At 37.8% G+C, this 26,933-nt stretch overlaps 2 protein-coding genes across 3 annotated transcripts in view; one reads left to right on the top strand and one right to left on the bottom strand.

Moving 5' to 3' along the window:
- The window catches only part of sez6b (seizure related 6 homolog b), a 276,079-nt gene extending 270,794 nt beyond the window's left edge, over positions 1-5,285 (bottom strand). Inside the window, exons 1-2 of one of the 2 annotated variants that reach the window (XM_067593808.1) lie at positions 2,626-5,285; positions 2,414-2,485 (exon numbers count right to left, since the gene is read on the bottom strand). The gene's annotated coding sequence lies outside the window, so the exon portion shown is untranslated. The remainder of the gene's footprint in view (positions 1-2,413; positions 2,486-2,625) is intronic. The other variant, XM_067593809.1, reaches the window with a different exon arrangement.
- Positions 5,286-16,749: 11,464 nt separating this feature from the next.
- Positions 16,750-26,933, top strand: part of pipox (pipecolic acid oxidase) — a 48,164-nt gene continuing 37,980 nt past the window's right edge. The window contains exons 1-2 of the mRNA XM_067593806.1: positions 16,750-16,908; positions 21,717-21,865. Of these exons, the coding sequence (XP_067449907.1) occupies positions 16,798-16,908; positions 21,717-21,865 (260 nt within the window). The 5' untranslated portion in view covers positions 16,750-16,797. The remainder of the gene's footprint in view (positions 16,909-21,716; positions 21,866-26,933) is intronic.

Raw genomic sequence — 26,933 nt, 5'->3', positions numbered from 1 at the left:
AATTGGCAGCAATAGAGGCCACAAAGGGAGAATGAAGCAGCTAATCCTCCAGCAATTCATGTACAGGAGAGAGCAGTCAAACAGAGTCATTAACACAGCAGAGGCAAAGTGGAGAGACTATTTTCTTCAGGTCAGAGGCGTCTCTCTGTCGCGGCCACTGAAACTATGCATTATCATGGACACAAAGAAGACATGGCTGGCTGCAGAGCGTCTACCTGAAACTGAAGCAGTGGGGGTAAAAGCTGTTCATTATTCATGAGGCTTCAGTTATTCATTAGATGTTCCTGAGAATACTCTTGTCCTGTTGGTATGGGCAATCGTCATGAATATTTACAAGAGGTGCTTGATATTTAAACATGACTCAGAATACACTGCCAGCAGTAAATATAGTAGTGGAGTAGTACTTAAGTCTCTAGGACTGCTGTCTTTTTTGCATGACCTTTTCTCATATAAGCTTGTGTCACTGGGTTAGATTTTCTGCTAAATAATCTATTCAGGCAGCTAAATGGCAGAGAAATCTGGCTGTCAGTAAGTGTGACATTAACATATATCAAACATCTCAACACTCAAAATCCCTTATAGAATTTAAACAATATATTTCATTGATATTTTCAAATCAATAATTGTGTGTTATCACTCTAGCACTAAAGACCCATAAGACAATGCATAATGTTTTCATAAATTTCCAAGAGATTAATTTGCATAAGTAGCAATCAAGTCAGTGTCAGAGATGTCCCACATTGTTTGACTGACAAGTCAAATCCACGCCAGAAGCCCCAAAGAATGCTTATTAGAAAATATTAAGACAAAATAAATAGCTGCTGTCCACAATGCTACTGTTTCAAGGTTATTGTACAGGAGAATGATAATGAGTGGTAAGAGAATGTTTCATACAAATATTTTAAAAATTGTTTGTTTTTTGGGGAAAAAAAAAAAGTCAAATACCAGTGCAGGTCAGTTACATCACTATCTCAGTCTCTGTCCTCTGCTCCGCTGTTACGTCTATCAGCAGGTCCCAACGAGGAGCGTCACATCCACCTGCTACGTGATGCATATTTCCTAATTTGGACATCGCTCCCGGAGTTGGGGGTGTTCCCCAGAGATAAAGCTGAGCTACTGACACACACAAAGTGCTCCCAAAGGAATCTCCATATACTGTTGTCCCCCTTCTCCTTTCCACAAAGTTAGGTTGTAAAAAATATGCAATAAATGAAAAGTGCAAAGCAATAATCGCCTTTGAAGTTCTTCCCTACATGTTACATGGTGTGCTGTCTTTGTGTTCTGTGTATATAAATAGGTAGAGGTCTGTCTGCAATGAGGCGATGAGTAAAGTTTTAGATCAGTAGTCAGCGCAGTCGTCAATGATCTGGGAGACTCCAGTTTGAGACCCAGTGTGGGGACCTCCTTCATAAGGTAATTTATTCATGAACACTTATTGTAACACTTTCATTTTCTAAAATTAAAAGCGCAATAAAAACAAAAACAGGATTTTTAATCCTCTTTCCACTTTCATTCAAATACAAATAATTTTGCTCTCCTCAACAAATAAAGATACAAATACAAATACCAGGCCCTCTGCACATCCCTAGTAATGAGGCACATTTAAGTATTAAGTACTGTACTTAAGAAAAGTAAAACTGGAGCAAATTTACATTTGAGTGTTTCCATTTGCTACTTCATGCTTCTACTCCACTATAATTTCATGTCAATATATAGAACTTCTGTTCCTTAACATTCATCTGACGTTACAAATGCAGCCACCTAGAATCGCTGGCTGGTCCATGACAGTGTGCATACAGATCCAAGCTTCTCTGAATAGAATTAAAGGTATAATATGTAATTATTCCACATTAAAATGTCTAAAAACAACTAGACCTATGTTATATATTTTGTTGAGTTGTGTACTTACATTATCCCAAATGTTTCCAACAATTTTCAAACCCAGAGAAATCTGTAATTTAATCAAAGTAGCGGACCGTTTCATTTCATTTCATCATACCTCCTCTCCCAAAGAGTAAACACGCACAAGATGCATACGGCGGCGCTGTGTTTGTCCACTACAATGGCGTCTACCAAAGAGTAACTTACACACATACAAGATAGGCCTAATACATCGGCGTTGTGGTTGATCCATAGAAACTGTTATAAATTGACTTTTATTCCGTTTTAAGCCACATTTTCATGATAAATTTAGGTCGCTTTTAACTATATCTTTTAGCCGGAAAAAGGATTTTAGTCATTGGACGTCTGGATCTTAAGTTATCAGATAAATAAACTGGGCAAACATTAGCAGCAGCTCGGCTAACAGCCCTTCCAGGAAGTCCGGTGGTCACCAAACATCATCGGAGAAATATTGATTTTTTAGGTGAAACAGCTTTAATTAGTATTATAAACGATTTTAATCTGCGTGTACGTTTGTTGTTGGAGAGGAGGAGACCTCTGCGGATAATTTGGCTCCTGGGAGAAACCGGCCGAACGTCTGGATCTAAAGTTATAAGAGAAATAAACCGAACGAGTGTTAGCAGCAGCTTGGCTAACAGCCCGTACCAGACGTCCGGTGGTCACCGTACGTCGTCGGAGAAACACTGATTTTTTAGGTGAAACAGCTTTATTCAGTGTTTTTACCTGTAATCTCCGGGTCCGTTTGTTCTGGAGAGGAGACCTCTGCGGGTAATTCGGCTCCCGGTAAAAACATCCCGAATGATTAACACTGGAGTTATCCTATCCCGGTGAAGCTGGTCATTTAACAACAAAGACAACAACTCCCATGATCCCTTGCTACTTCACACCGTCCTGACACTCCGTCTTATGTTATTGTTTTGAATGAGAGACCCCTAGCGGCTGAAATTACATATTGTGCGTTTAATGGATATATTCAGCTGGCAGCTGACTGGGGTTAGCAATTCTGAGTGGCTGGTACTGTACTAGTTACTTTACAGGTTCATATTTTACATAGCCCACAAACAATATACAGCTTTTATAATTAACTTCACATTGGCCAACAAACATGCTAATACTGCCTACATTATAATGCATTGGTAATAATAAAGCAACTTTATAATAATACTTCATACTATCAACTATTTTTTATGAACTTTCTATTAACCAGATTTCTAGCCACATGGGGGCAGTGGAAACAAAAACGCAATATTAGCATGTAATCACTTTTAGATCCCCTCCAGGCATCTTGTAAGAAATATAAAAAACCTCTGCTTGAAACAATATGTGTCCAAGTCCAACTACCTCATTAAAATCCTTAAAATGACATCTCCTTCTCCCTTATTATAAAATCCTGAATGTATGAATATGCTAATATTGTTCATTTTAAAAGATTAACCGCTGGACACAAGATGTCTCCTACTTCACTGTAAAGTCCATTCTCAGTGTATGTACCACGATTGGCTTCCAAACTAGTTGTGATGTCAAAAATCATGCTCATAGGCCCACCTTTTAAAATCTGATTTTTGATGAGCACAGAGAAACTTTCCCCACTCAGCAGATAAATGTTAGAACAACTTTCTAGTGTAAAACTCATACAGTGTACATACAGTACACAGTGAAGCTCAAATATCCAACTGAAGGAACAATAAGCAAACACATTTTTTAGCGGAGATGGACTTTATTTCCATATCCAGCTGTTATGGAGCAACATTATCATTCATTTGGAGTCATGTATCTGTCCACCTGTGAATCTAAGTCCAATATACACTTTCTTTTAGCTCTGTTTTTGCTCTCTGCCAACTCCTGAGGGAAATATCTGGCTCTTTAGCTGCTAAATGTTCCACTATGTTCACCAGCTAGTCTACAGCTAACTGTGTCTGTCGTTTGGTGCTGAGCAGGTAGTGTACAGTGGCTTTTTAGAGCTTTCTCTCTTAAAACAGCTGCCTGCTGCAACCCAAAATAACGCTCTGAGAGCACTGAGAGTGAACTAAAACAGTAAAGTTGCAGCCGCACAGCTTAACAATGAGCTGGAAGTCACTATAAAGCTCCATAATGCTGAGGAGAGCTGCAGAGTTGCTGATAATACTCTGTAGATTCATCATTACAAGCCAAGACTAATACATAACAGATTGTCATTTCATAGATTGTTATTACAAAAAGTATCTACTATAGCTGTTGTAAGTAAGATTTTGAGGACTTTGTTTGCAGGACTTTTACTTGTAATGAAGTATTTTCACATTGTGGTATGGCTACTTTTACTTAAGGAAAATATCGGAGTACTTCTTTAACCACTGCTTATGTCTAAGTCAAAGGAGGGACATGTTAGGGATGGGCAGATCACTTACATAGTAGTCATTACAAAATGCACTTCTGTAGCTCTTCTTTCCTTTTCACATTTCCTATATGGTAATGTACAAAGACCAGAAGCAAACACTGTCACAATATACTTACTGTTGTTTGAAACAGCTGTAGTAGTATTGAAAAATGATAGTTGGTATTACAGAAAATGCACAATGCAGACATTTTCATGAAAGTACAAAAGAATATATTTATTTTGTTGTTTTTTCATTTCATATTGTGGCGAGCTGGTGTTCGCTCATGGCAAGGGCAAGTCGAGGCAAGTTGTTCTTCTGTAACAACAGGCAGCACATCAGCTCAACAATAGAACAGCTTTTCTTCTACACGTTAATTATGCACATAACTACACTCATGGTCCAACATCTCTGCTAATACTTACAGTGACTGAGTAACATTAAGTACAAGGTGAACAAAGGCTTATAGCTATGAGCCCTTCACCCTGTTATACTGGGAGGCTTCACCCACACGCCCACCGCTTAGGATCCTACAATACGTCACATATTTTTCACGTGCTATGATATGTTATTTACATGTTATGGTGTGCAGGTCTTGTCTTAACCATTATAAAGGTGCATTCCAGTTGAACACAAAGCAAATTGTTGCCTTGCATTATTTGCGCAAATTTGATTGCTGGAGTGTTTTTACCGTCCATCTTTATTCGCCCCAAATAGCCAATGTGCCAGCTGGTTGTAGCTCGCTAGCAATGTAAACGCTAACCTTGTATGTGAAGAATGTCCTTATGTGACAACTCAGCTTCTGACTGATCTTAGGACTCAACAAGAACTCCAGTTCTCTCTTTTGTTTTCATGCAGTTTCTCTGCTTTCTCCCTTTGTGCCCATACAGTCATGATTTAGAATCATGCAGCCACAACATAAGCTCAAGTTTAACATTTTTAACATCAATTTACGCAAAAGTGTCTTCACCTCAAATTGCGACAGAGACAATTTGCATATGTTTGTGTCTTTCCGTCAATTTAATGTGCAAAACAGGCCTCCTCTAAAATTCATTTTGTGTTGATCTTAATAATAATGATCATTTCAGAGGATCAGGGCTATATAGCCACTATTGAGGACTCTGAAGTCATGTCTTTGGTATTTTAGGGGAGGTTTTTGCCACCTGTCACTATGTGTTACTTTCAGTTTTTGTGTGAATCAGGTAGTGAAATAGTCTGTCAGGATAATGAGCAGTGATTACATTTACTTTTGTTTTGAGAGTCAGACCTGGTTACAGATGCTATATTTGATTAATTAAATTAAATGGAGCGTTAGTGAATGTTCAGTCAGGAAGACTCTCTTTTGCATGCTCAGTTCTGTAGTTTTACTTCTCAAAACATTTATTATTCCCATCCCTCACACATGCTGACTCATAATTTCCTTGCTGTCAATGCCTGGGCCTTCAACTGAGACATCACCTGTTAATATGAGTTGGTCACTTGTAACCAATAGCACATCGACACACCTCCATTGTCAGCCTATCATCTTGCCGCTGTCTTTTTAAATATGTTTTCTTTCTCTCTGCCTTTAGTGCTTTCATGCAGCGTTATGCGTACCCCACCGCCTCACCATCACTGGCCAGTCTTCACAGATTCATCAGTTCATCACTTCATCGACCTCATCAGCCTTATCAGTCTCAGCAGAAGTCATCAACCACCACCATCAGTGTCTGGACTCCATGGGGGAATTTGTCTTGCTGCTGCTCAGGACTGATCAGTCTCTCGATTCAAAATCTCCCTGTAGAGTCTAAGCGCCAAAAACTTTTTACAAGACTTAATCATCAGTATCATCTGTATAATAAACAATTCTTTTTGCTTCGTTCTCTTGTCCTTCCTTATTGAAATTATCAATACATTTTTTTTATGTTAAACAAAATGAAATGCTAACCTATCTAATGATATTTGAAATAATAGTACAATTTCTTAAATGGGATGGACAGTGTAACTGCAAGCCTACCATCACTTCCATTTTTGTAAACTTTTATATATATTTTATTGCATTATTGCAATAATGCTACAGTCCATAAAGTACTTGTATCAGAGTCAAATTCAAAAACTTCTCCTGCCAGAGATGTCCTAATGTAGGCCTATGTTAACTTATGCATAACATAACCATTTAATTGTTAATTTAGTGGCACTGGTTTGAGAGACCTAATGGATGTCTTAAAGAAATCATTATAAATCATTGACCTCTTTTGTCTTGAATCTTTGGCAATATTTTATTAGTCTTTATAACCACATTTAAACGTATTGAATTGACAATTGAAATGAGACAGTCAGAGACAGTGGCAGTGCTTAGAGGAAATGCCCTGATGCTGCATTTTCTCCCCCACTGCAGAGCAGAGTGGTATTTTAGAAAGCAAGGAGGCACACCGTTCATCATATTACACACAGCTGAGAGATGTGGACTGCTGGGGCCTCAGCAGCAAGCCATGTGCTCAGAGGGAATAAACTTTCACTACCAGCAGATGGTGATTCCAGTGTCCCAGTAAGACTCTCAGATCATAAACATCACACTGATGTCTCATTTTATCTCTCTGTGGAGCTTTGGAGAATCACTGAGTAGGTCTCTAGAAAAACCTGATTAAATATGGACCATGAAAATATATTGTACCATAACTTATTAACATTATATACAATAGACACAGTGCGCATGTGTGCATTGTGGTTTCTCATTGATGTTTCTCTTGGTCTGTCAGATTCTAATGAATGCATGTGGTCAGGGATCATGGTGAGTGATCTGAACATTGGTAATCCTGAGGAGGGCACACAACCAAAACCACACAGTCACAAAATGTGCCCATATTGCAGTCTAGAGGTACAGTAATGAGCCCTTCAAGTAATTCAGGGAGGGAAGATCAAAGGTACAGTTCCCTCCAACACACACACATACATACACACACACACACACACACACACACAAGGCTAATTTGAATGGAGTAGTCTGCATGCTGTTTTTATGAGTGGTTTGATTGGACTGAAACAGACAGGAGCACTCACTGTTGACTGAAATGACACACACATTATTCCAGTGGCACACTAGGCAATAGACAATACAGGAAATTATTATAAATATACACTTTATAATAACAATCATTAGTAAGTCATAGGACATTTGTTAATGATGAACAAATAATGAAGAAAACATTAGTATACCATTGTAAATGATTAGTTAATACTATGTTAACATATCAGACATTATAAGTATAAATGATTAGTTAACTATAAAATATTCATGAACAAACCATTAGTAAATTATTACTTAACGATTTGTTAATATATTATGAATGACTTGTGAGCCATTAAAAGTGATTATAAGAAATTATATAGTTAATTAATGCTGTTAACATATCATAAATATGTTGATATATTATGAATGAGGCCAGTTTGTCATCTGTTATAAATGTTGTGTAAATGTACCACTGAAATATTTATAAGTCATTTATGAGTGCTTTTGAATCCCTCTAATCTGAAGTGTAAACAATTCATTATACATAAATGTCTAACCTATCACTTTCAGATTATTTTTGGCTCTATGCATGTACACAAAGCTTTTACAAATCTATTTGCATCCCCCTAATGTATGTGTAAACAATTCATCACCAGAGAATGTTACATATATTTGTAGTTCTTCCTTACCTGTTACAAGTGATCTATATATATAAGCCCTCTACTCATAAGTAGCATACCATGTTAACTGTTCCTGTTACAAAGGACATGTAAATGTATTAATTACTATTCATGTGCACAGCTTGATTTAGACCATTCAATTGGAAGACAGTCTACAGTCAAAGGTTGCTTAGAAGTGATAAAAGATTTATTGCAACAATTGAATAACAAAAACATTCACATTGAAAATTCTAATTTTAAAAAAGTTTTTCAACAATTAATACCCAATATTCCTGCACTGCTAAATAAAAACTGACAGTACATCACAATAAAAACTGTAACACAGCAGCATTGAGTGAACACTAGCTGCCTGGTGTAAGGTTTTCTTGTACCAAAAACTCCTGTTTCATAACCCGAAGCCTCCTCCCAAAGTCCTTTGGGTGAACCAGACCCTTTCTAAATGTTTTGGTCTTTTGATCTGTGCAACATTATGACACAGAGTGTAGTTTCTTCCTGCTTAAGAAAAAGAAAAACCCATACCCATGCCAAACTAGCACCCTGCCCCACCTTTTACTCTCTCTAAATTATTAGTAGAAGCTTTCCACTTTTTTCAAATGCTCAACCTCCTGATACCAGGACAGGGTCAATGCTTAAAGCATCTGAACACTTCATAATAAAGATCTTGATCTTTTCCCCCTGGAGTGGCCTTGAAGGAGTTCTTCATACTTTACCTGTGACACAAGAGCAAACTCTGCAATCACAGCACTGACCACCACTGTGTTCCTGTTCACTCCAACAGCCACGAAGGAAGATCTTAAATCCTTCCCTCTTTTCAACTCACGTGAGACCGTCTTGTATCTTTTCACAAATTGCTGTGGAGTTAAAGCTACAACTGAATAGAAAAGTAAAACAATACATTAAGTTTTTATTGTTGAAAAATTAACCAAAACTTGCAAATCTTTGTATGACTCTTCTCCTGTTAACGTAACCTTCATTCCTGACAAATGTAAACTATGTTTTCCATTAGGAACTCAAAATTGACTTTGTAAAACCTCTGTCATATAGTATGTGAGTGCATTATTAGCTTATTGTAAAGTTATAATAGCATATTGTTAAACATAGAAATTACTCTTTTTGGACAAAGGGGTAAACATAGATCAAGAATAGATGGTTTAATACATTCAAATAGTATGTTTTTGCAATTGCTGGTCCCAGGGATAAACAGGTTTTTATAGCCTACTTACCTTTCCTTACAAAACATTCTTTCTTTCCCTGTCTTCTCTTTTTTCCCCTTTGTTGCTTTTACTGTCTTCTTTTTTCCTCTTTTTTGTCCTATAAACTGGAATTTCAAGGTAAGAAGTCATAATTTTTACTTGCCATGCTCATAATTATAGCCAGATAATAAGAGTGAATTGCTATTATCATTTGTTCAGCCTGACATTGTGCTCATGTTAGCTGATGTCTGTTTGGGAGGGAGGGGTTATTTTGTTTGATGATTGATTGAAAGTAAGTAATAATCAAAAATAATGAAAACCATGGTAAAGCAAAATGATGAGATAATATGTCAAAATTTTGACTTTTAAAGTGAAGATTAAAAGTAATATATATAGCAAATTTTTTAGGTCAAGATTATGAGATAATAAGTGAAAAAATATATTATTTGGACATCAAGTCCAAATCTAGACTCGTCTAGTTTCTAATAGGGATGTGCAGAGGGCCCAGTATTTGTATTTTTATCTGTATTTGTTGAGGCAGCAAAATTATTTGTATCTGTATTTGTATTCGAATGAAAGTGGAAAGAGGCTTAAAAATCCTGTTTTTGTTTTTATTACACAATAAGTGTTCATGAATAAACTATCTTACGAAGGAAGTCCCAACACCGGGACTTCTGAGCTAAAACTTAACTCATCGCCTCATTGCAGACAACCTCTACCTATTTATACACCCATAACACAGAGATGGCACACCGTGTAACATGTAAGGAAGAACTTCAAAGGCAATTCTCACTTTGGATGTTCACTCCCCTCGTTGAGACCTGCTGATGTAACAGCAGAGTAGAGGAGAGAGACTGAGATAACGATGTAACTAACCTGCGTGCTGGTATTTGACATGGGTTTTTTTTTCTTCTTGAAAACATATCATTTTTGAAATATTTGTATGAAACAAATATTCATTAAAAAACCCTGCTATTTGTGCTTTGCAGAATAATGTATTTGTATGCGGGCACACCTCTAGTTTCTAATATACTTACCATGAGTATTTTTATTTCTTTTGCTACAGTAGCAGTTGCTAGGATTAGTCAACTTTTTTGTTTTTTCACAACAATCAATGTAAGGTCCCAATTCAGGACTTGTTATCTCTCTAAGTCAACTTGCAACAACCTGTGCAGCTGCTTCAGTCTCATCCACATGTCATTTTGTGGACATGTTTCTGTCAGTTTTTCATGGATGTAGCTTGCTAGCCGGACATGTAGGAAGATAACACCCCCATTTTTAATCCAGCCTACAGTTCTGACTGGTCAATTGTTATATTATTCTTACCATTACCAATCTCTGTTTACCACTACTACTACTACTAATAATAATAATAATAATAATAATAATAATAATAATAATAATAATAATAATAATAAAAGGGGTTTGGGCTATATATCAGAATACATCAATTCAAACCATAACATTTAATAATGAGCTTGGAATAGATGAAAATGTCAGAACTAGCACACAGTTAAAAAGAGCACATTAAATATTTGTAGATATTTGTAGAATTTATGCCTCCTGCCTCTTTTTTGTCAACTGCATACAGTACATACAAAAAATCAGTTCTATATCATCTTATATTCACTGCTTTTCTGAACGTTACTCGTCTGTACGACCTCATCTATTTTACACATCAGTGTGTGTTTCCAGGTGTTTGGGAGTTCCACTGCATATGTGAAAAAGTAGTATAAAGCCTTTTGTGGCTCCTGAGGGAGCTGTGTGAAATTTGATAAATTGCTTCATGTGATGTCACTCAAGTCAGCGTCGGATGGGGTTGAAGACTACAAGTTTGAAAAGTAAAAAATCTGGTTGTGGAGTCAGTGAGGTGAGTAAAGTAAGTTTACCAGACATGTCGCCCACCCCTCATCTCTGCTGGACTCTAGCAGCTCCAGGCTACATTAGCCACTACTAGTATAACATCTAAATCTCTTATCACACTGTCAGTGGTCAAGTTGCATTGTGGGTAATGTGGGCACCATGTTAAAAAGGAAGAATGTGTGGAATAAAAAAGGCAAGATCTCCAGTTCTGCTGCATCAATTCTGATACTAAAAAAACTGTCCATCCTGATTCTGATAATGTTAGGAGTGCAAAGCTAAATTGGTGGAGTACTCTTTAACAAGCACAGTTTATCTTCTATTTTCACTAAGAGCCCATCTTGTAGCAAAAAGATGCTTTATACATAACTAAATGTAACACAGCTTCAACAAGCACTTGACTAGAAACTGATATGGCTTGTGTCAACATTGGTCCTGACATGAAAGGATCCTTTAATCCAATCTAAAACACTACAGCATGATTTGGTTTGAAACTGGTTAGCAGTATAGATGTATACTTGATGTGTACTACATGTGTTGAAACATGTCTGAACACTGGTATGATCCTTTAAGGTAGAGCTGGTGTCCACATTGGGGATCACTGTGTGTGAGGTTAATGTTCTGTGGTGTGATATAGCAGGATGGAGGCTGTGGGGGGGTTCACACTTCATGTGTGTGTGACAAGGCGGAACAGCAGGGTGTTTGACCAGCTGACCCTCTGCAGGTCTGTCCTGCCTCACCATCCATCTGCTCAGCCTGTTGTCCTCAGAACCCTGTGGAAGGCACACAGGCCTCCCATCCAGCCCACTGTTTACCTACAATTCATCCAATACAAGCTGCTCCAGGTGTGGTTATGGCCTCTTTCATCAATGGTAGCAATAATGTGCTGTTAGGCACCTCAGTAACAGTGTACTGTACAAGTTGTTAATATCTTGGTATTTGTCTGGGACCTGCTAAAACACATGTGGAAAACATTCAGCTGGATCATATAAACTTCCTCATACTTAAATTAAAGAAGTCCATCTGAAAATCCTCCACAGTGTTCAAGTGTAACTGTGTAAAAAAAAAAACACACGAATCTCCACTGTGCTCTCTGAATAAATACTGTATTAGCATACATTTTGAATGGCCACAAGAAAATTTCTATAATAATATCATACTTACCAGAAAGTGCAAAAGTCAACCAACACGACGCATCAAATTCCCACCTCTGGTGTAGACAGAAAGTTAAATGCAAAAATATCACAGTGGAGCGATTACCGATTGCTGGGAAACATTAGGTGAATATGATGTTTCATGATCTCAATAGTAGCAGTATAATAAATTTGTCTAGTCACCATGTTTCCTTTTGTAATATCAGATATTCTTAAAGAACATATACATATATATATATATATATATATATATATATATATATATGTGTGTGTGTGTGTGTGTGTGTGTGTGTGTGTGTGTGTATTTTTATCATCAGGTACACTCAAAGTATGCAGGTAAGTATGTGAACAATGCAACAAGTCCTCCAACTTAAACAACCAAATAGGTCGTTTGACCAGGTGATTCCGGAACGATACATAGGAGCATTTTCTAATCTGGAGCCTCTATTGGCAGTTATCAGCAGGACAATATCATTTGTTTGTACTTTCCAAAACCATTACAAATCACTGTTAGAGAATTATTATGTTTTATGATGTGACAACGCTGTGGTAAAGGTCTGGTTAGGTTTATGGAAAGATCATGGTTTGGGTTAAAATGATCAATTTGTTAAGGTTAGAGAAACATGTGGTGTGGGTTAAAGTTACTACTTCCTTAAAGTTAGGCCGCCTTTGTTGTCATGGCAACAATAATAATCATGGGATCAAGGTTAGGGGACAATCGTCATTACAGTTTTTTAAAAACTGTCCCGACTTGTGCTGGGACATGTGAGGTAACAATATGACACCTGTGGTTGGAAACAGGAAATGAACAGCAGTCTCCTATTGCAAAGTCCACTGTTTGCACAGTTTGTATTAAGACATTCACCCAACCCACCCCTGAATGAGGACATTTATCAACTTATATATACACATCATCTGAAGTGTGCAACTTCTCCAGGTCATAATTACTACGGCTGTTAGATGGCATCTGTCACTCAAACGTAACTATTGTTGTTGGTTGTTTTTGGGTGACTGACATTATGACCTATTGTATCGTTTTTGGGGACAGGACAGTCTTGAACAGTGTTATTTGAGCTTGCTTATTTGTTGTTTAAAACCAATATATTGCCACCCTTAGTATGCATGTTTACAGAGGTTCATTAATGACCAAAACTAAAACTAGCCAGTGCCAAACTAATTCAAGTGGTATTTCAAATTTGAGAGTTCACAAGGATAGATTCATAAGCACAGAGCATATTTTGAGACAACCCTAAAAAACAAAACAACCCTAAAAACATTCAGCAATTTTTTTTAAGTCTAATACCAATATTTTTGAAATTCTCACTTTCTACAGCATCTGCTCAAGGAAACTATAGTATAGTTGAAATTAAGACAAAGTTGTAGTTTCTGCAAATTAACTATGATTAAGGTATGTCAAGGGTCAGGCAACTAAAATACTTAGTTACAGTTAGGGAAAGATCGTGGTTATGGATAGATGTAATTGTTTGTGACGGTTCAGTAAGGGATGCAAACTCTGGTCCTGCAAGTTACAATCTTAGTTTCCACATCGCTACACACTGCTTCCTGTATTGAAACTTAGCATTGGCACTGGACGTAAAGTGTGAGTCCATCCAATACGGACATAGGGATACAGGCCTGTATCAGCTGTCAGCAGTGCTGTATCTGCTGATGACTGATTTTTGTTGTTAATATGAGATACCTTCATAGATTACCAGCCTTTCCATTTTGTTGGAATCAGTTCAGGTTAAGGTTTTTACAGACAAGGAAATATATTCATCGAGTCAGCATTGGTTCATATTAAGTGAACCCGCTCTCATGTCCTGAGGCTGTTATTCATTTTTTTATATTTTTATATTAATATTTATGTTCAGTCATATATGATTTCTGTATCATACTGAAATAAATGAATTATGATTACTGTTTAACCAATGCAAAAAAGGGGCATTATGTCGGGACTTAGGTTATATACAGATGAAGAAAATGGTTTTATCTCAAGTTTGATCCGCAAAACCTCATGTAACAAAAAAAACCTTTTATGTGCAATACAGCATAGAACAGTCAGGTTGTGGTTTAGAGGAGACTCTGCCTTACCTCAGTATTCCTGTGTTGCAGAAGTCAATGAGGATGAGCTATCTCAGCACTGATCGATTGCAAATGAGAACTGTTCAGACTGAGGCTCCAGCTGTCCACAGAATGAGAGGAGAAAAAAATCAATGAATGAATGCTTGAATCTCTAAATAGCCATCAGAGAAAAGTCTTGTGCCTGGGAAGAATCAGTTTTGTTTTTGTTTTTTTTTAAAGAAAGTTATTTAACTGTATGCAGAAATACAATAACTGCCTCAAACCCATGTATAGATTATCTGGCATTGTATACTGCAAAAGCATCTTAACAAGTTTCTTGAAACAATTAAAATTCTGAAAACTTGAAACAATATGTAATATTGGAAACAGTTGAAATAATACAGTCACATTGACAGGCTCACAAAATAATGTTTTGTGATTCAACGATAGACAAAACAACATCTCAATCTGACACATTTACAGCCTTTTTAGCATTAAATTCCCTCTTTGTGTTTCCTCGGACAGTGTTTCCCTGTTGAGCTGCAGTGGAAGTATAGTAACAAAAACAGGGACTCTGGCACTAAAAAGACTGTAACGTTGAAAGATATCTACTTGATTTGACTCATTTGGACGCTGAAGCTTAATATTAGCTTCAGATAAACTTTTAAATACATTTTTACACAGAAGGAGGACTGTGGATTTTGTCCCCCATCACCTACATTGTAAGTGCATTATGAAGGGATCTTCTAATGGTCAGTATGAACAGGAGGAATGATTATAGCAAGAAAAAAAACTATTTCAGTGTTCATTTGGGCTGCTGACTGTTGTTTTAATACAGATGTGAAAAACTGTGAACTGTCCTTTAAGTTTATTAACACTCAGGCTAAATGTATTTAAAATGTTTTTGTGAAGCCAAATCTGTTGTTATAAAACAGTTCTCTAAAGTTGTCAGAATATACATTTTTTACAGTGCCAAAATATTATATGGTGAAAATATCAGACTCTGTATTCTGTGCTTGACCCTGCAGCCATTTCACACATCTATTACTGAAGCTGTGGAGCAGTGACCTCTAGACTGGGATTCATGGTTATATAAGTGTAACAGGTGCACTTTGGTCTCTTTAGAGGGCTGAAGGATCAGCAGCACTGGAAATGACTGGATGTAACTGGAGGGACCCTTCCTACTGATGACCCACTTTGTCAGCACCAAACCAACAGGCATTCATACAATATGAGATGATATTATGCCTGTTTCATCTACTATAAGAATGCAACTTTTCAAAGCCACTCATAAATCAGTTTCTGCTGTTTTCTGTCTATAAATATGCATTTATAGATTTCATTTCTTAGACAGGTTTATATGTATGTTTTGAAAGTGGACTGCAGTACTGGTGAATGAATGTTGCTTTTCAATGACACCTTTATATTTTTGTGCTGCTGTTTTTCAGGTTCAGACAGTTAAATATAACCCAGCTGTCACAGACTATATTCAAATCCTTTTCACCTCATATTATTCCTTTCCAGTCTTAACTGTTTTCTCCACTTGAAATAATTGCTGGGCTATATATTGTTTTAAGAGTTATTACTGTTCCTGCACTACATTTCAGGGGGAAATGCCCTACATTCTGACTGTTGCTGTTTAATATGCAGATTCAGCATTCAACAACATTGAATGCTGAAATCAGCAACATTCATCATGAGATAAAGCAAATTAATATTGGTGATGTCAGGTAAAAATCAGAAACTCTGACAAACAGCTTGTTTCAGTTTAATGACTTGTGAATGTGGTCAAGTATGCAACCCTTCACCAGACAGGATATCTGCTTAATATTAAGTTAATAAAATGAATGCTCAAGGTCCACAATGAGTTTGTTTTTTTCAGTATTATTTTAATTTTAGTTTTATACTATGAATAGTTGTTTATTTTCATTTTTAACATATATTTTTATTTTTGCATTATTTTATATAATTTTTACATTTATTCGTCTATTTTTTATGCATTTAAACAGTATATTGTATTTGTTATAGTTTAGTATTTATTGTCATATGCCCGTGTCCCTTGTTAATTTTGATTTTGTGTATGGATATTGGTGCGTCGTGTGTATGTTAAATCACTTTTCCACCTCTGAGAGTTTCAGCTATAAATCTGATATCATTTCCAAAGAGCTGCAGGAGCCAAAGAGATCGAACGGAACTAGTTGGTTAATGATCTTGTAAGGTTGTATTTGTCGTTAGCTGGTGGCGACGTTGTAACGGTGTAAACACTTTAGTGTTGTTTGCCCTGAGATTAGACTGTCAGGTACACGTGTCCTCTCGTGCTCCGCACCAATCTTATCCTAAATTAAAAGTGGGGCAGACCCAGAACTCATCGATGTCTCCAATTATAATCATAACCATTTTTAAGCAAACCTGAAACATGTGTATTTAAACTGATGAAGCCTGCTCAGTGTGACGCACATCTTGCGCTCCTGGCAGTTAGAACTCAGGATATAAAGAATCCAAAACTTTGTCCATTCCTCCTCTAGTTTGAATGGGCGTATCTACGTCAGCACACTGATAAGCAGTGCTATAAGTAGGTATGTTATGTGAGTGCTAAATATAGTTAACATGTCGACTAAAGAGGAATATGACTGCATAGTGATCGGGGCCGGCGTCCAGGGCTCCTTCACGGCTTATCAGCTGGCGAAAAAGAACAAGAAGACTCTTCTGCTGGAGCAGGTGTGTCACACACAAAAGTTTGTGCAATAAAACATTTGCTATTAATAGAAGTAGCCTACCGCTGAGAATCTGCAGAAGATTATCAAATATTCAGAAACAGCATTAGATGTATTTCCTTTGACCATGACCCATCATAATACCCCACTGAGAAGTCTTTTACTTCACTGAACTCTCACTTTGAAGGTAGTGGTAAAAGACATAAGTAATGTGCCTTGTATCATTCATGACCTGTGAAAGTCACCTGGCTGCTGCTCTTCAGCGTGGTGCAGGCAGCAGCTGGCAGTATTGGCAGGCTTACCGCTGCCTGGCAGCTGTCTACTCCTTCTCGGCTTCCTGTGTGGCCGAACATGTCATTCTGTTACCCAACACATGCTTACTACTCTGCTTTGATTACACTTAAGAAATATGAAGGTGTAGAGTTTGTATTTACTTTTAGATTATTTTTAACTTGCGCGTAATAACTGTATGGGCGTAAAGCTGCAGAAAAAATATTCTGGGGTTGAAAATATAAAGTAAAATGAACAGTTCTACCACTGTTTGCAGTATGTAGGCTAAACGTTGTGTACACAACTGCAATATTACTGACATAATAGAGATTTTAACTCAGGACTCCTTTACAAGGGTCTCAACATGTAGGCTACAGAAGGCTAAGCCTTCGCTAAATTCAGAGTCGGACTGGCCAATGGGAGCAGCCATCATGGGGGTGCTGGCTATCTTCCGACCCGACTTTTTGAGTTTATTAAATACCTGCTGCGATCCCGCTGCAGCAGAAACGATAAGGGCCCAGCAGCGTAACTTCATTGATTATTTAAATCTCTAAAAGGTCAGCTGTTACACGCACACAGTACAGGTTCATACGGTGAAATTATTTGGAGTAAAGCAGCCGTCTTCCTGATCCAGAGCTCCATTTGAGCTATCTAAAAAATTTATTTCAGAAGCTAAAAGTTTAATTCAATTTCCCCAGGAGAGGTTCCTCTGTTCTGTCAAGTTTATAACTACAGTTTTTAGTTTTGCTGCTTAAGTGTCCCACGATGTTTGCTGCAATGGCATTACTGCACGCATGGAAACCGTCACAATTACTGAAAGCAGCCTCTCTAATCTTTAAAATAAATCGTTAAAGAAACAGACATCAATAGAACACAATAAAAAAAATCGCGCTGCTCGACATAATTTAAAAAGCAATATAGCCTATCACAGGGACCGGTAGAGGTGAAGTGTAATGAGACAGTTCTAACTGGCATGTGTCAACCGGGTCCGTCTCACGCCCAGTTCTTTTACCCACTGGGGAGGGCGAAACCTTGGGGTGTGATAGGCACCCCAGTACACCACCACCACCCATTACGACCTCAACAATGAACATAAAGTAGAATTATCATCTTTCTGACAATGTCAACAAAAACTGAAAATGTAGACTTCATAAATGTAGAATTTATGACAGAACTGTTGTATTCGATTACGTTAGATTGCCCAGATGTTCCTAATAAAGTGAGTGTTTGTGTCCTTTATGTAACCTCACCTAGCCTCTGGACTGATAACCAAGAGTTTTACACTTTGATATAACCTTGGAATTCTATACTGTTGATCATCTCATCAAAAGTATCACATAATGACATTTTCCACCTTTGGGCTGCCTGTGTGCTTTGTGTTTAGCACAGCAGTGTGTATGTGTGGCTGTCTCTGTCTCAGAGACTTGTTGCATGCTGGGATGTGAGCTGGCAGTGCATGAAGGGTGCTGGTGAGCTTTAGTGCTCTGGATGCCAGCACTCATTTATCTGGCTGAGGTCCCACCTCTCTGATTTTGCTTTTCTTTGTCTTATTTCATGTCCTATCTCATTGCCATTATTTAAAGCTTTTTTAATTTATTCATCACATGGCCAAAAATAACATCCTTGGCCACACACTTTTGTATACTTTTTTATTTTTATCTGGGACTGTTTTTCCTGGTCTGTCTAGGCCCTATAGTTATAACACAATGGGCCTCATTCACTAATATGTGTGTTGAAATGTTCTTACTTTGCGCACGACATAAGTGCGCACGCAAAATTAACGTAGGATTTATGACACGTGCGCATCGATCAATTTTTTTTCCCACCATGCGTATGTTAGTGAATCAGAATCATTCTAAATTGACAGGCGTGTGCCCGCTATTAGTAATTAGCATACTGCCACACACCCATTTCTCTATATAAAGAAATCTCTGTTGGAGCAGTGCAGCAGTGTAGAGAGCTGTCACTCATTGCAAAGAGGGCCGGGATGGTAAAAATGTAGAAAAACTTTACTGCTAGTGAAATGCAAACAATAGTTTCAGAAGCAGAAGCCAGAAAAGGCAGATGTGGCTGGTAAACATGTCATTTGGAGCCTGATTGTGAATCCTGTATACAGCCTGCATACCTGTTGCACCACTATAACATAGTACATCCATAACAAAATGAAAAGTTGGTAAATGTGTAGATCTGTGGAACTGATCTGAATAAATCTCTACTGCTGCGCCAGGTGTGCATCATGTTACATCTCTGTCCACAACAGGCTGTGATGTAGTGAAAGCAGAGCGTCCCTCCCTGTACCACTACTGAACTGTCAGGCTGTGAGGACACTGAACAGGCTGCTGCTTAACCAGCTGCATATATCACAGACACATCTGATGGAGGAAATTATCACTGTCATTCCAATATGGAAATTCTGATATATAAGCTATTGTCATCTAAAAGTAGGAACAGGACAATTTTAATATATTCATAAAAACATGTATGATGATGATTTATGGATTACATCATCTTAGATATTAATTTTATAATTAGTAAAAAGTATTATAAGCAATTTCACACTTTTAAATGTTGTATATTTAGACCCAATCATTTTTTAAATAACTGTGGTTCTAATATACTGTTAACATTGAAAAATATTGACTAAAACATTTTTTAAGACTGTAGGACATTTATGATTTGTGTGTACACATGGTCTAAGGCAGTTCTAAATTTGTTTGCAGAATAAGAACAAATTCAGGTAAGAACATATTGGTGAATCCCAGATTTGTGCTTAAAACGTTTGTATGCACGGTTCTAGCACAGATTTGTGCGTACGTATGAATGAGGCCAAATAATATTTTGGACAGTATTGTCTAAAATACACCAAAACACAACAGTTTTGGAAAGAACCTTCAATGGTTTTCCTAGACTGTTGTGGAAGAACTTGACTGGCACAGAGTCCTGACCTCAACCCTGTCCAGCACCACTGGGATGAACTGGAATGCAGACTGTGAGCCAGGTCTTATCACCCAACATCAGTGTTGGACCTGCTGCCAGGTTCCAACATCTGGTAGAAAACCTTCCCAGGAGATTGCGGGCTGTTATAGTAGTAGACGTTTTGCAATGAGATGTTCAACTAATACCAGGAGTGCAAAGGCTTTAGTATCATTTAAATAAACCAAGTAAGAAAATACTGTTTGAGCACATTTAAAGATGAAAGTGTGTGCAGAATCATGAAGATGTGGTCAAAATCCTGCCATCACAGCCTCCTCCTGACTGCATCACACTGCCTCCCCAATTTCTCTCCAACAACTTAGTATGTTTTGCATGTCTTTGTAGTCTAGAGCTGATGAATAATATAAAATGCAGATAAAGGCGCACACTTTTGGACAGTCTCGAAGACAGGCATGGTTTGCACTCAGGTGTTCACATGAACAGTGACCTAAGTAGCTGTATGAAGAATGAAAAAGAGAAAAGTTAAAACCCAGCCTACTCTCTAGCCTCCACACAAATGACCAATCAATCTGTAAAATGGGTGTGATTGTCAGATATTTCTGTTAATCTGTTGTTGGATTAACTGGCATTAATTGATTTTTTTTTTTTTTTTTTTTTGGCCATTTTGGGGCAGCACAATAAGTTGTAAACATAACATTGACATATTATCACCTTATTAAGTTTTTATGGCTAATGTGTTAGCAAACAGTGGCTGATTTAGTAAGTAAGTAAACTTTATTTATAAAGCGCCTTTAAAAAACAGAGTTACAAGGTGCTTTACAATGCAAACAATTTAGAGAAAAATAAAATAGAATAAAATAAAGTAAAATAAAAAGTTTAACGACATGTAATATCAATGTAAAAACAATAAAACCATAAAAACTACATAGAGGGAAGACACAGAAGTCAGATGCAACAATAAAAACAGTGAAAGCAACACAGAAAGCAATCACACATTACGAGATAAAGTGCTTACAAAACAGGTGAGTTTTTAAGAGCTTCTTAAAACTATGGACAGACTCTGCATTTTTTATTACTAGGGGATAACGGTTCCAGAGGGTGGGGGTCACAACCGCGAAAGGACAGTCACCCTTGGTCTTAAACCTAGATTACAGGACAGCCAGAAGGCACTGATCAGTAGACCTCAATGATCTCACCATGGCTAGGGGACACAATATTTCAGAGACATAGTGTATGCTTTACAGGTAATTAAGAGAATTTTAAAATCAATACACAGCTCAAGCTCTGGTTTGGTCTCCACCAACTCCTAAGAAAAATATATGACTCTTTAGCTGCTAAATGTTCCACTATGTTCACCAGCCAGTCAGTCTATCTAGTAACTTTGTCTTTCTGCTGTTTGGTAACAGGTGTGACGTGTACAATGATTTATCAGAGAATGGCATGACTTTCACATTACACACAGTCATTTGATCGACTAGTTACATAAAAATATTGATTCAAGCACCTTTAACGTCCAGCTGTCCACATACTTTTGGCCATATATTGTTTGTATCAAAATGATTTTATTTGAAACAAGCGTGCTAAGGCAATCATGTTTACCTCCCTTAGTTCATTCTGCCTCACACACGAGGGAGCTCCCATGGCCAGACCCGCATCATCCGCAAGGCCTATGAGCAGGACTTCTACACCCACATGATGGGGGAGTGCTATGAGCTGTGGGCTCAGCTGGAGAGAGAGTCTGGCGTCAAGCTATACAGGTAAGCAGTCAGCAGAAACACAAAGAGAGAAAACCCATTAAATGGAACATAACAAAAGGTTTGCCAGAACACAGAGATTTGTCACATTCAAGGTGCTATGTACGCACAAGAGCAGCAACTCAATCTACGGGAGCCATAAATGCATGACTTTCTCATTACCTCCGGCATCACTGAATCACCCCTTGACAGCTCCCATGCTTTTGAATGTGGAACAGGGGCTTTTTTCATCTTGCTAAACCTCTGATTTTCATTCGCAGAGTGTGGACGAATTTGTGTGTTTATAAATATGGCAGTGGCATCAAACTGCGAGCAACCTTACAGCAGCACTTCGGGAGTTCTGGTCCTGTTACCTCTGAGCAGCCCTGCTTATTCTCAGTACAAGGGAGCTGAACAACACATTGATTCATTATGCATGTCTCAGGGTAATAGTTCATGATACCACACCACGCCTACATTATGTTCCCTAGAAACAACATGCGCCTCCCCGTCCCCAGTGCACCCGTCCACAGCTCATGACTGATGGGTCCACATCTGAAGGCCACCTGTGCCCTTGGGCTGGCAAAAAAAATGTCTGCATCACAATGAGAAATGTCCAGGCGAGGCTGGTGTGTCTCCCTGTGAGCAATGCCTCCCACTTCTCCTGCTTGTAGGCCTTTGGGACAGATGGAGACCTCAAAAAGGGCCAGAGCAAAACTAAAATCTAAGTACCAATCTTTTTATTATGTCCACATACATGCCAGCATGTGTGCACATCCACAAGCTGAACTAGTGCCACCAATCACCTGGCTTGACAGGCTGCACTAGATGAGGGATCATATTTACGATCCTACATACACTCACATGCCTTTTCCTTCTTCCGTCACACACTCATAAACACACAAGCACACACAGGGAGACGTAGCCATAAAATTTTCTGATGAATGGCTGAAGCCTTAACAGTAGCTGGGGCTGTCTGTGCCTTATGGCTGCTGACAGATGCCGGAGCAGCCTTTAGAAAACACTGCTGGCAAAGGGCGAGTCAGCCATCTATCAGGCAGATTACTGAATTAGACATTGTGTTTCACAATCTCATACTCTGGGACTCAATAACTTCACACTGGAGTTTCTTCTCTCCACCAGTCATATGATGGACAGTCTAGTCTAACTGTAATTCATATTAAATGATTCATGAATCATTCCAGTTTATTACAACTTGGCTCTTATTGTCATAATTTACATCATTTCTACCAGTGGCATAAATAGTGAAATCATAATCCCTATACATACATGAACACGCTCATCTCGTTGTCATATATGCGTTAGAAAACTGGAATTGTGTTGGGATATAGGGAATAGATGAATGTGTGCCAAGACCCCCAAAAAATAGGAAAATGAATTTGAAAGATACAATAAACTAATGAGAGATAACTAGAAAAGTAAAATGAATGAAGTTTGATTTTATTTTGTCAACTGAAGGGTGGTAAAGGAAAAAAATGAAAAGCTTTTTGTTGTTTTTTATTAACCAACTGATTGGAGGTTAAAGGAAAAGTATAAATCTTTACAGATATTGTGGAACCCAGGAAGACTAGCGACCACTTTGTGGAAGCTAATGGGGATCCAAATAAAGAACTATATTTCTTTTTACGCTCTATTTTAATTATTTAACTAACAATACTGTATTATCAGTTATATTTTTGAGCTGTCTAAGAACTACTTTACTTTACTCTTTACAACATTTGGTTGGGTTTGGGTTTCCATACTAAAATAATAAAATCCATAATAGAGAACTATCCATGTATAAGTTTTTCAGTGTACAATGCTCCCACCAACATTGATAGAAAAAATACAAAGAACACGGCTTCAGTGTTCTCAAAGGTAGTTTCAACCCATGAGTAATAACATCATATTTGGTTGCTGTGATCTAGGAAAACCGAAAGACAGGTCAAGAAACACAAGCAGTCAGACGATTAGAGAGAATGATTGATGCACTGGGGATGCCAATTCTGTGGGTACTGGCAAAAAAAAGAAAGAGAAACACATCATCAGCAAAAACATTGAACCTGGCTTAACTTACTGTAATGATGCAAAGTCATCAGGCAATGCACCATGTCAGTCAATAAATATGTGCAAGCACACATTCCAGAGAGATTACTTTTCAATGTGAACAACATCATTCTACTGTTTAATTTATAATCATTGATACAGGGGATGAAATGATTGTTGTGTTATAACATTCCAGAGTTGTAAAATCCTGTAGGACTTCACCATGTTCCCAGATCTCACCAATCACTTTGGGGAGTACAATGTTATCATAGCCAATAGGAATCATGGCTATGGCAATGGTCAAAACTGCAAAAATAAGACCCCAGTTGTAATAAACCAGAAAATATAAGTTGAAACATTAAACTCCTATTGTAGACTTACTGTTTGACTCACTGACAAATGTCGCCATCACTAGGCCCTGCAACTACCAATGCTATTAGAAACTCTTGCAGATGAACTTACATCATTACATCAGTATCTTCACAGGCATCTTCAAAAGACTGAACATGCCTTTACCTCCTTTTTCTTCTTGCTGAGGGGCAATGTCTGGCTGAATTAAAGGCTGTTTATAGCCATCACTATGGACTGAAGTGAGTCTAAAAGACAAGCAAAGGTCTTGGATCCTGGTAAAGGTAAGGTTCAGACCAGCTTGGATGGACTAAATCTGTATTACAAGCAGTTTACATAATTACACTTGCAGCAGACTCTTACTGCCAATATTAAAGTTACTGTTTGCTAAATGCAGACATTTGTGGCTGAATTGCAGTGCGAACCACAAGTCAAAGCATCATCCATCAGTGATACCTTGCACTTGTCTGATACACAGCTTTGTCATTTGACGCTCAATCACTTTGACTTGCATTGTTGGTTGTGACTGCAGCCAATCACAGCACACCTTGCCATGAAAAAGGACAGGGTTTTGAAATTTAAGTACATTTAGTGATGGTTGAATGTTCTTACTTGTGGTTTGTTTTAGACGCACATATCTGCACATAAAGTTATGTCCAATCCACAGCCATAATATCTTCGGAAGTGTTTTTAGTCACATCAGTCAGCCATTCATTTTTCATAACAGATGCATTTTTATTTCTAAAAAAATATGCAGGTCAGTGTGGATCAATATGTGACCGCTTCACACATGAAGGCGGTCACATTTGTTTTTCTCGTTCACTTAGTAAACTGTAATCCCTATTCAAATTATACAAATCTGCTTGTTACTGTTGTTGCAGATGAACAGTAGTTTACAAGTACACAATAGTTCAACAGCACCAGTTTGACTTAAGTCCAAAGCTTTGATAGAAATCATACTGAATACAATACAAACAACTATTTTCATGCTTCATATTTCTCATGTATCATACTGAAAACTTTTTTCATTATACTGACCAGTTGGTAACTAAAGACTTAAAAAAAAAACAAGTTGGATTCCTGCGTCTATTATTAGTCAGCCTGGTGAGGACATTTGGTCAGCCGCTGTACTATCAGCACTTCAGGAGCTGTTTCAGTTGGTGTGGATCGGACAGATGGACGCTTCCAAGTGACGTGTCACTTCTCTCTTGGTCAGGTCACAGTGGAACTGATGAAGAAGTAAAAGTGAAATCCAAAAGTGTCTCTTAAACAGCAGTGAGTGGGTGTTCTGGCCTGAGATAGATGTACTTAGATCTCTTTCTCTCTTATCCCTTTGAGTGTCCTTTGGTGAAGACATCACAGACCAGCTGGGCTGGTACACATGAGTGCAGTTTATTGGCATTAGGTTACAAGATTCTGGGTTGTGAACTTACAGAATGGTCTTGCTGTGATTTGGATCTAACAAGTGTGCAGACTTGCCTAAAGAAATCTGTCAGGAAAATAATTTGACTTGACTGGTGCCATAACACCTGATCAGCAGAAGAAAGTTAAGAGTTTACGGGAGGACTGCAAATAAGCTTAATAATAAAGTGCAGCATCTTGCAACTAATATTCATACGTAAACACAAAAATAGATCTTTGTCTTTGCCTTCCAAAACAAAGTAAATGAGTTTTCCTGATTCTATAGAACTTAATGTCAAACAAATCATTATACCTTAATTACAAAATACAGTTAATAATGACTGTTGCAAAAACTATTTATATAAGCGTTTTCTGGTCTGTCACCTCTGTGGTTGAGATTTGATTAACAGAAAACTACAATTTATTGCATCTTGGGCACAGAACCAACACCGGGGGGTAGGAAATGTAGACAGGCACCACATAAGCCCAACTGTGGACCACACACACCACAACCATCGACAGCAGAATACAGCATATAATATTAGTTATGTAGAGATGTTTCTGCCCTTCCTTCAGGTGGCTTCAAGTTGATTGCCCCAGTTTAAAACACCTGTCAGAGTTAGAGGTTAGTCAGTCACAGATTCTTTTTTTATGGTTAAAAGAAACCCAGCTTTCACTTTGTAGGAGACAGGCTGTTTTGTGGTGCTACAACAACATCACACTACTCATTTCCTTCTGCGAAACAAAAGTAATTATTCAAATTATTCACAAGAAAATAGTAACGCAGGTTGTTTTAAGCATTTGAACAATTACTGATGTTGTCATTTTTCTAATGAGGACAGTGTCATCTTACTAACATGAATCCAACTTGCCATTGTCACATTTCAGCTTATCTACACTTCTATAAAGACACATAGTGCAGTATGTAACTTAGCATGACAATAAGTTTGGGGGGGGTTGTCTTGAAACAATACATGTCATCATTCTTGTTTTGAAGGAAATTAAACACAAACAAAAGAAAAAAAATGAAGTGATGAATGTTCATATTAGATACAGCTCCTTTTTGCTTCCAGTTGACTAAGTAATTCTAGGTGAGGGTTGTGGCTCCTCATTGACTGCTAAATTAGACAGAATTAGATAGAAAAGTTGAGATGTAGATAAATGGAATAGATAGCTAAAAAGAGAGAACATTAATAACTCTGTGCAATATTACTAAAGTGACAGTCCAGCATGTGTCATCTGTAGTCTTATCCTGAGCCTTAATAACTCTCACTGAACGTTTGAGCTGCTGTCTCGG

The sequence above is a fragment of the Thunnus thynnus genome, chromosome 7 (genome assembly GCF_963924715.1).
Source record: "Thunnus thynnus chromosome 7, fThuThy2.1, whole genome shotgun sequence".
NCBI classification, from domain to species: Eukaryota; Metazoa; Chordata; class Actinopteri; order Scombriformes; family Scombridae; genus Thunnus; species Thunnus thynnus.
This window is presented reverse-complemented; position numbering and strand designations above follow the sequence as displayed.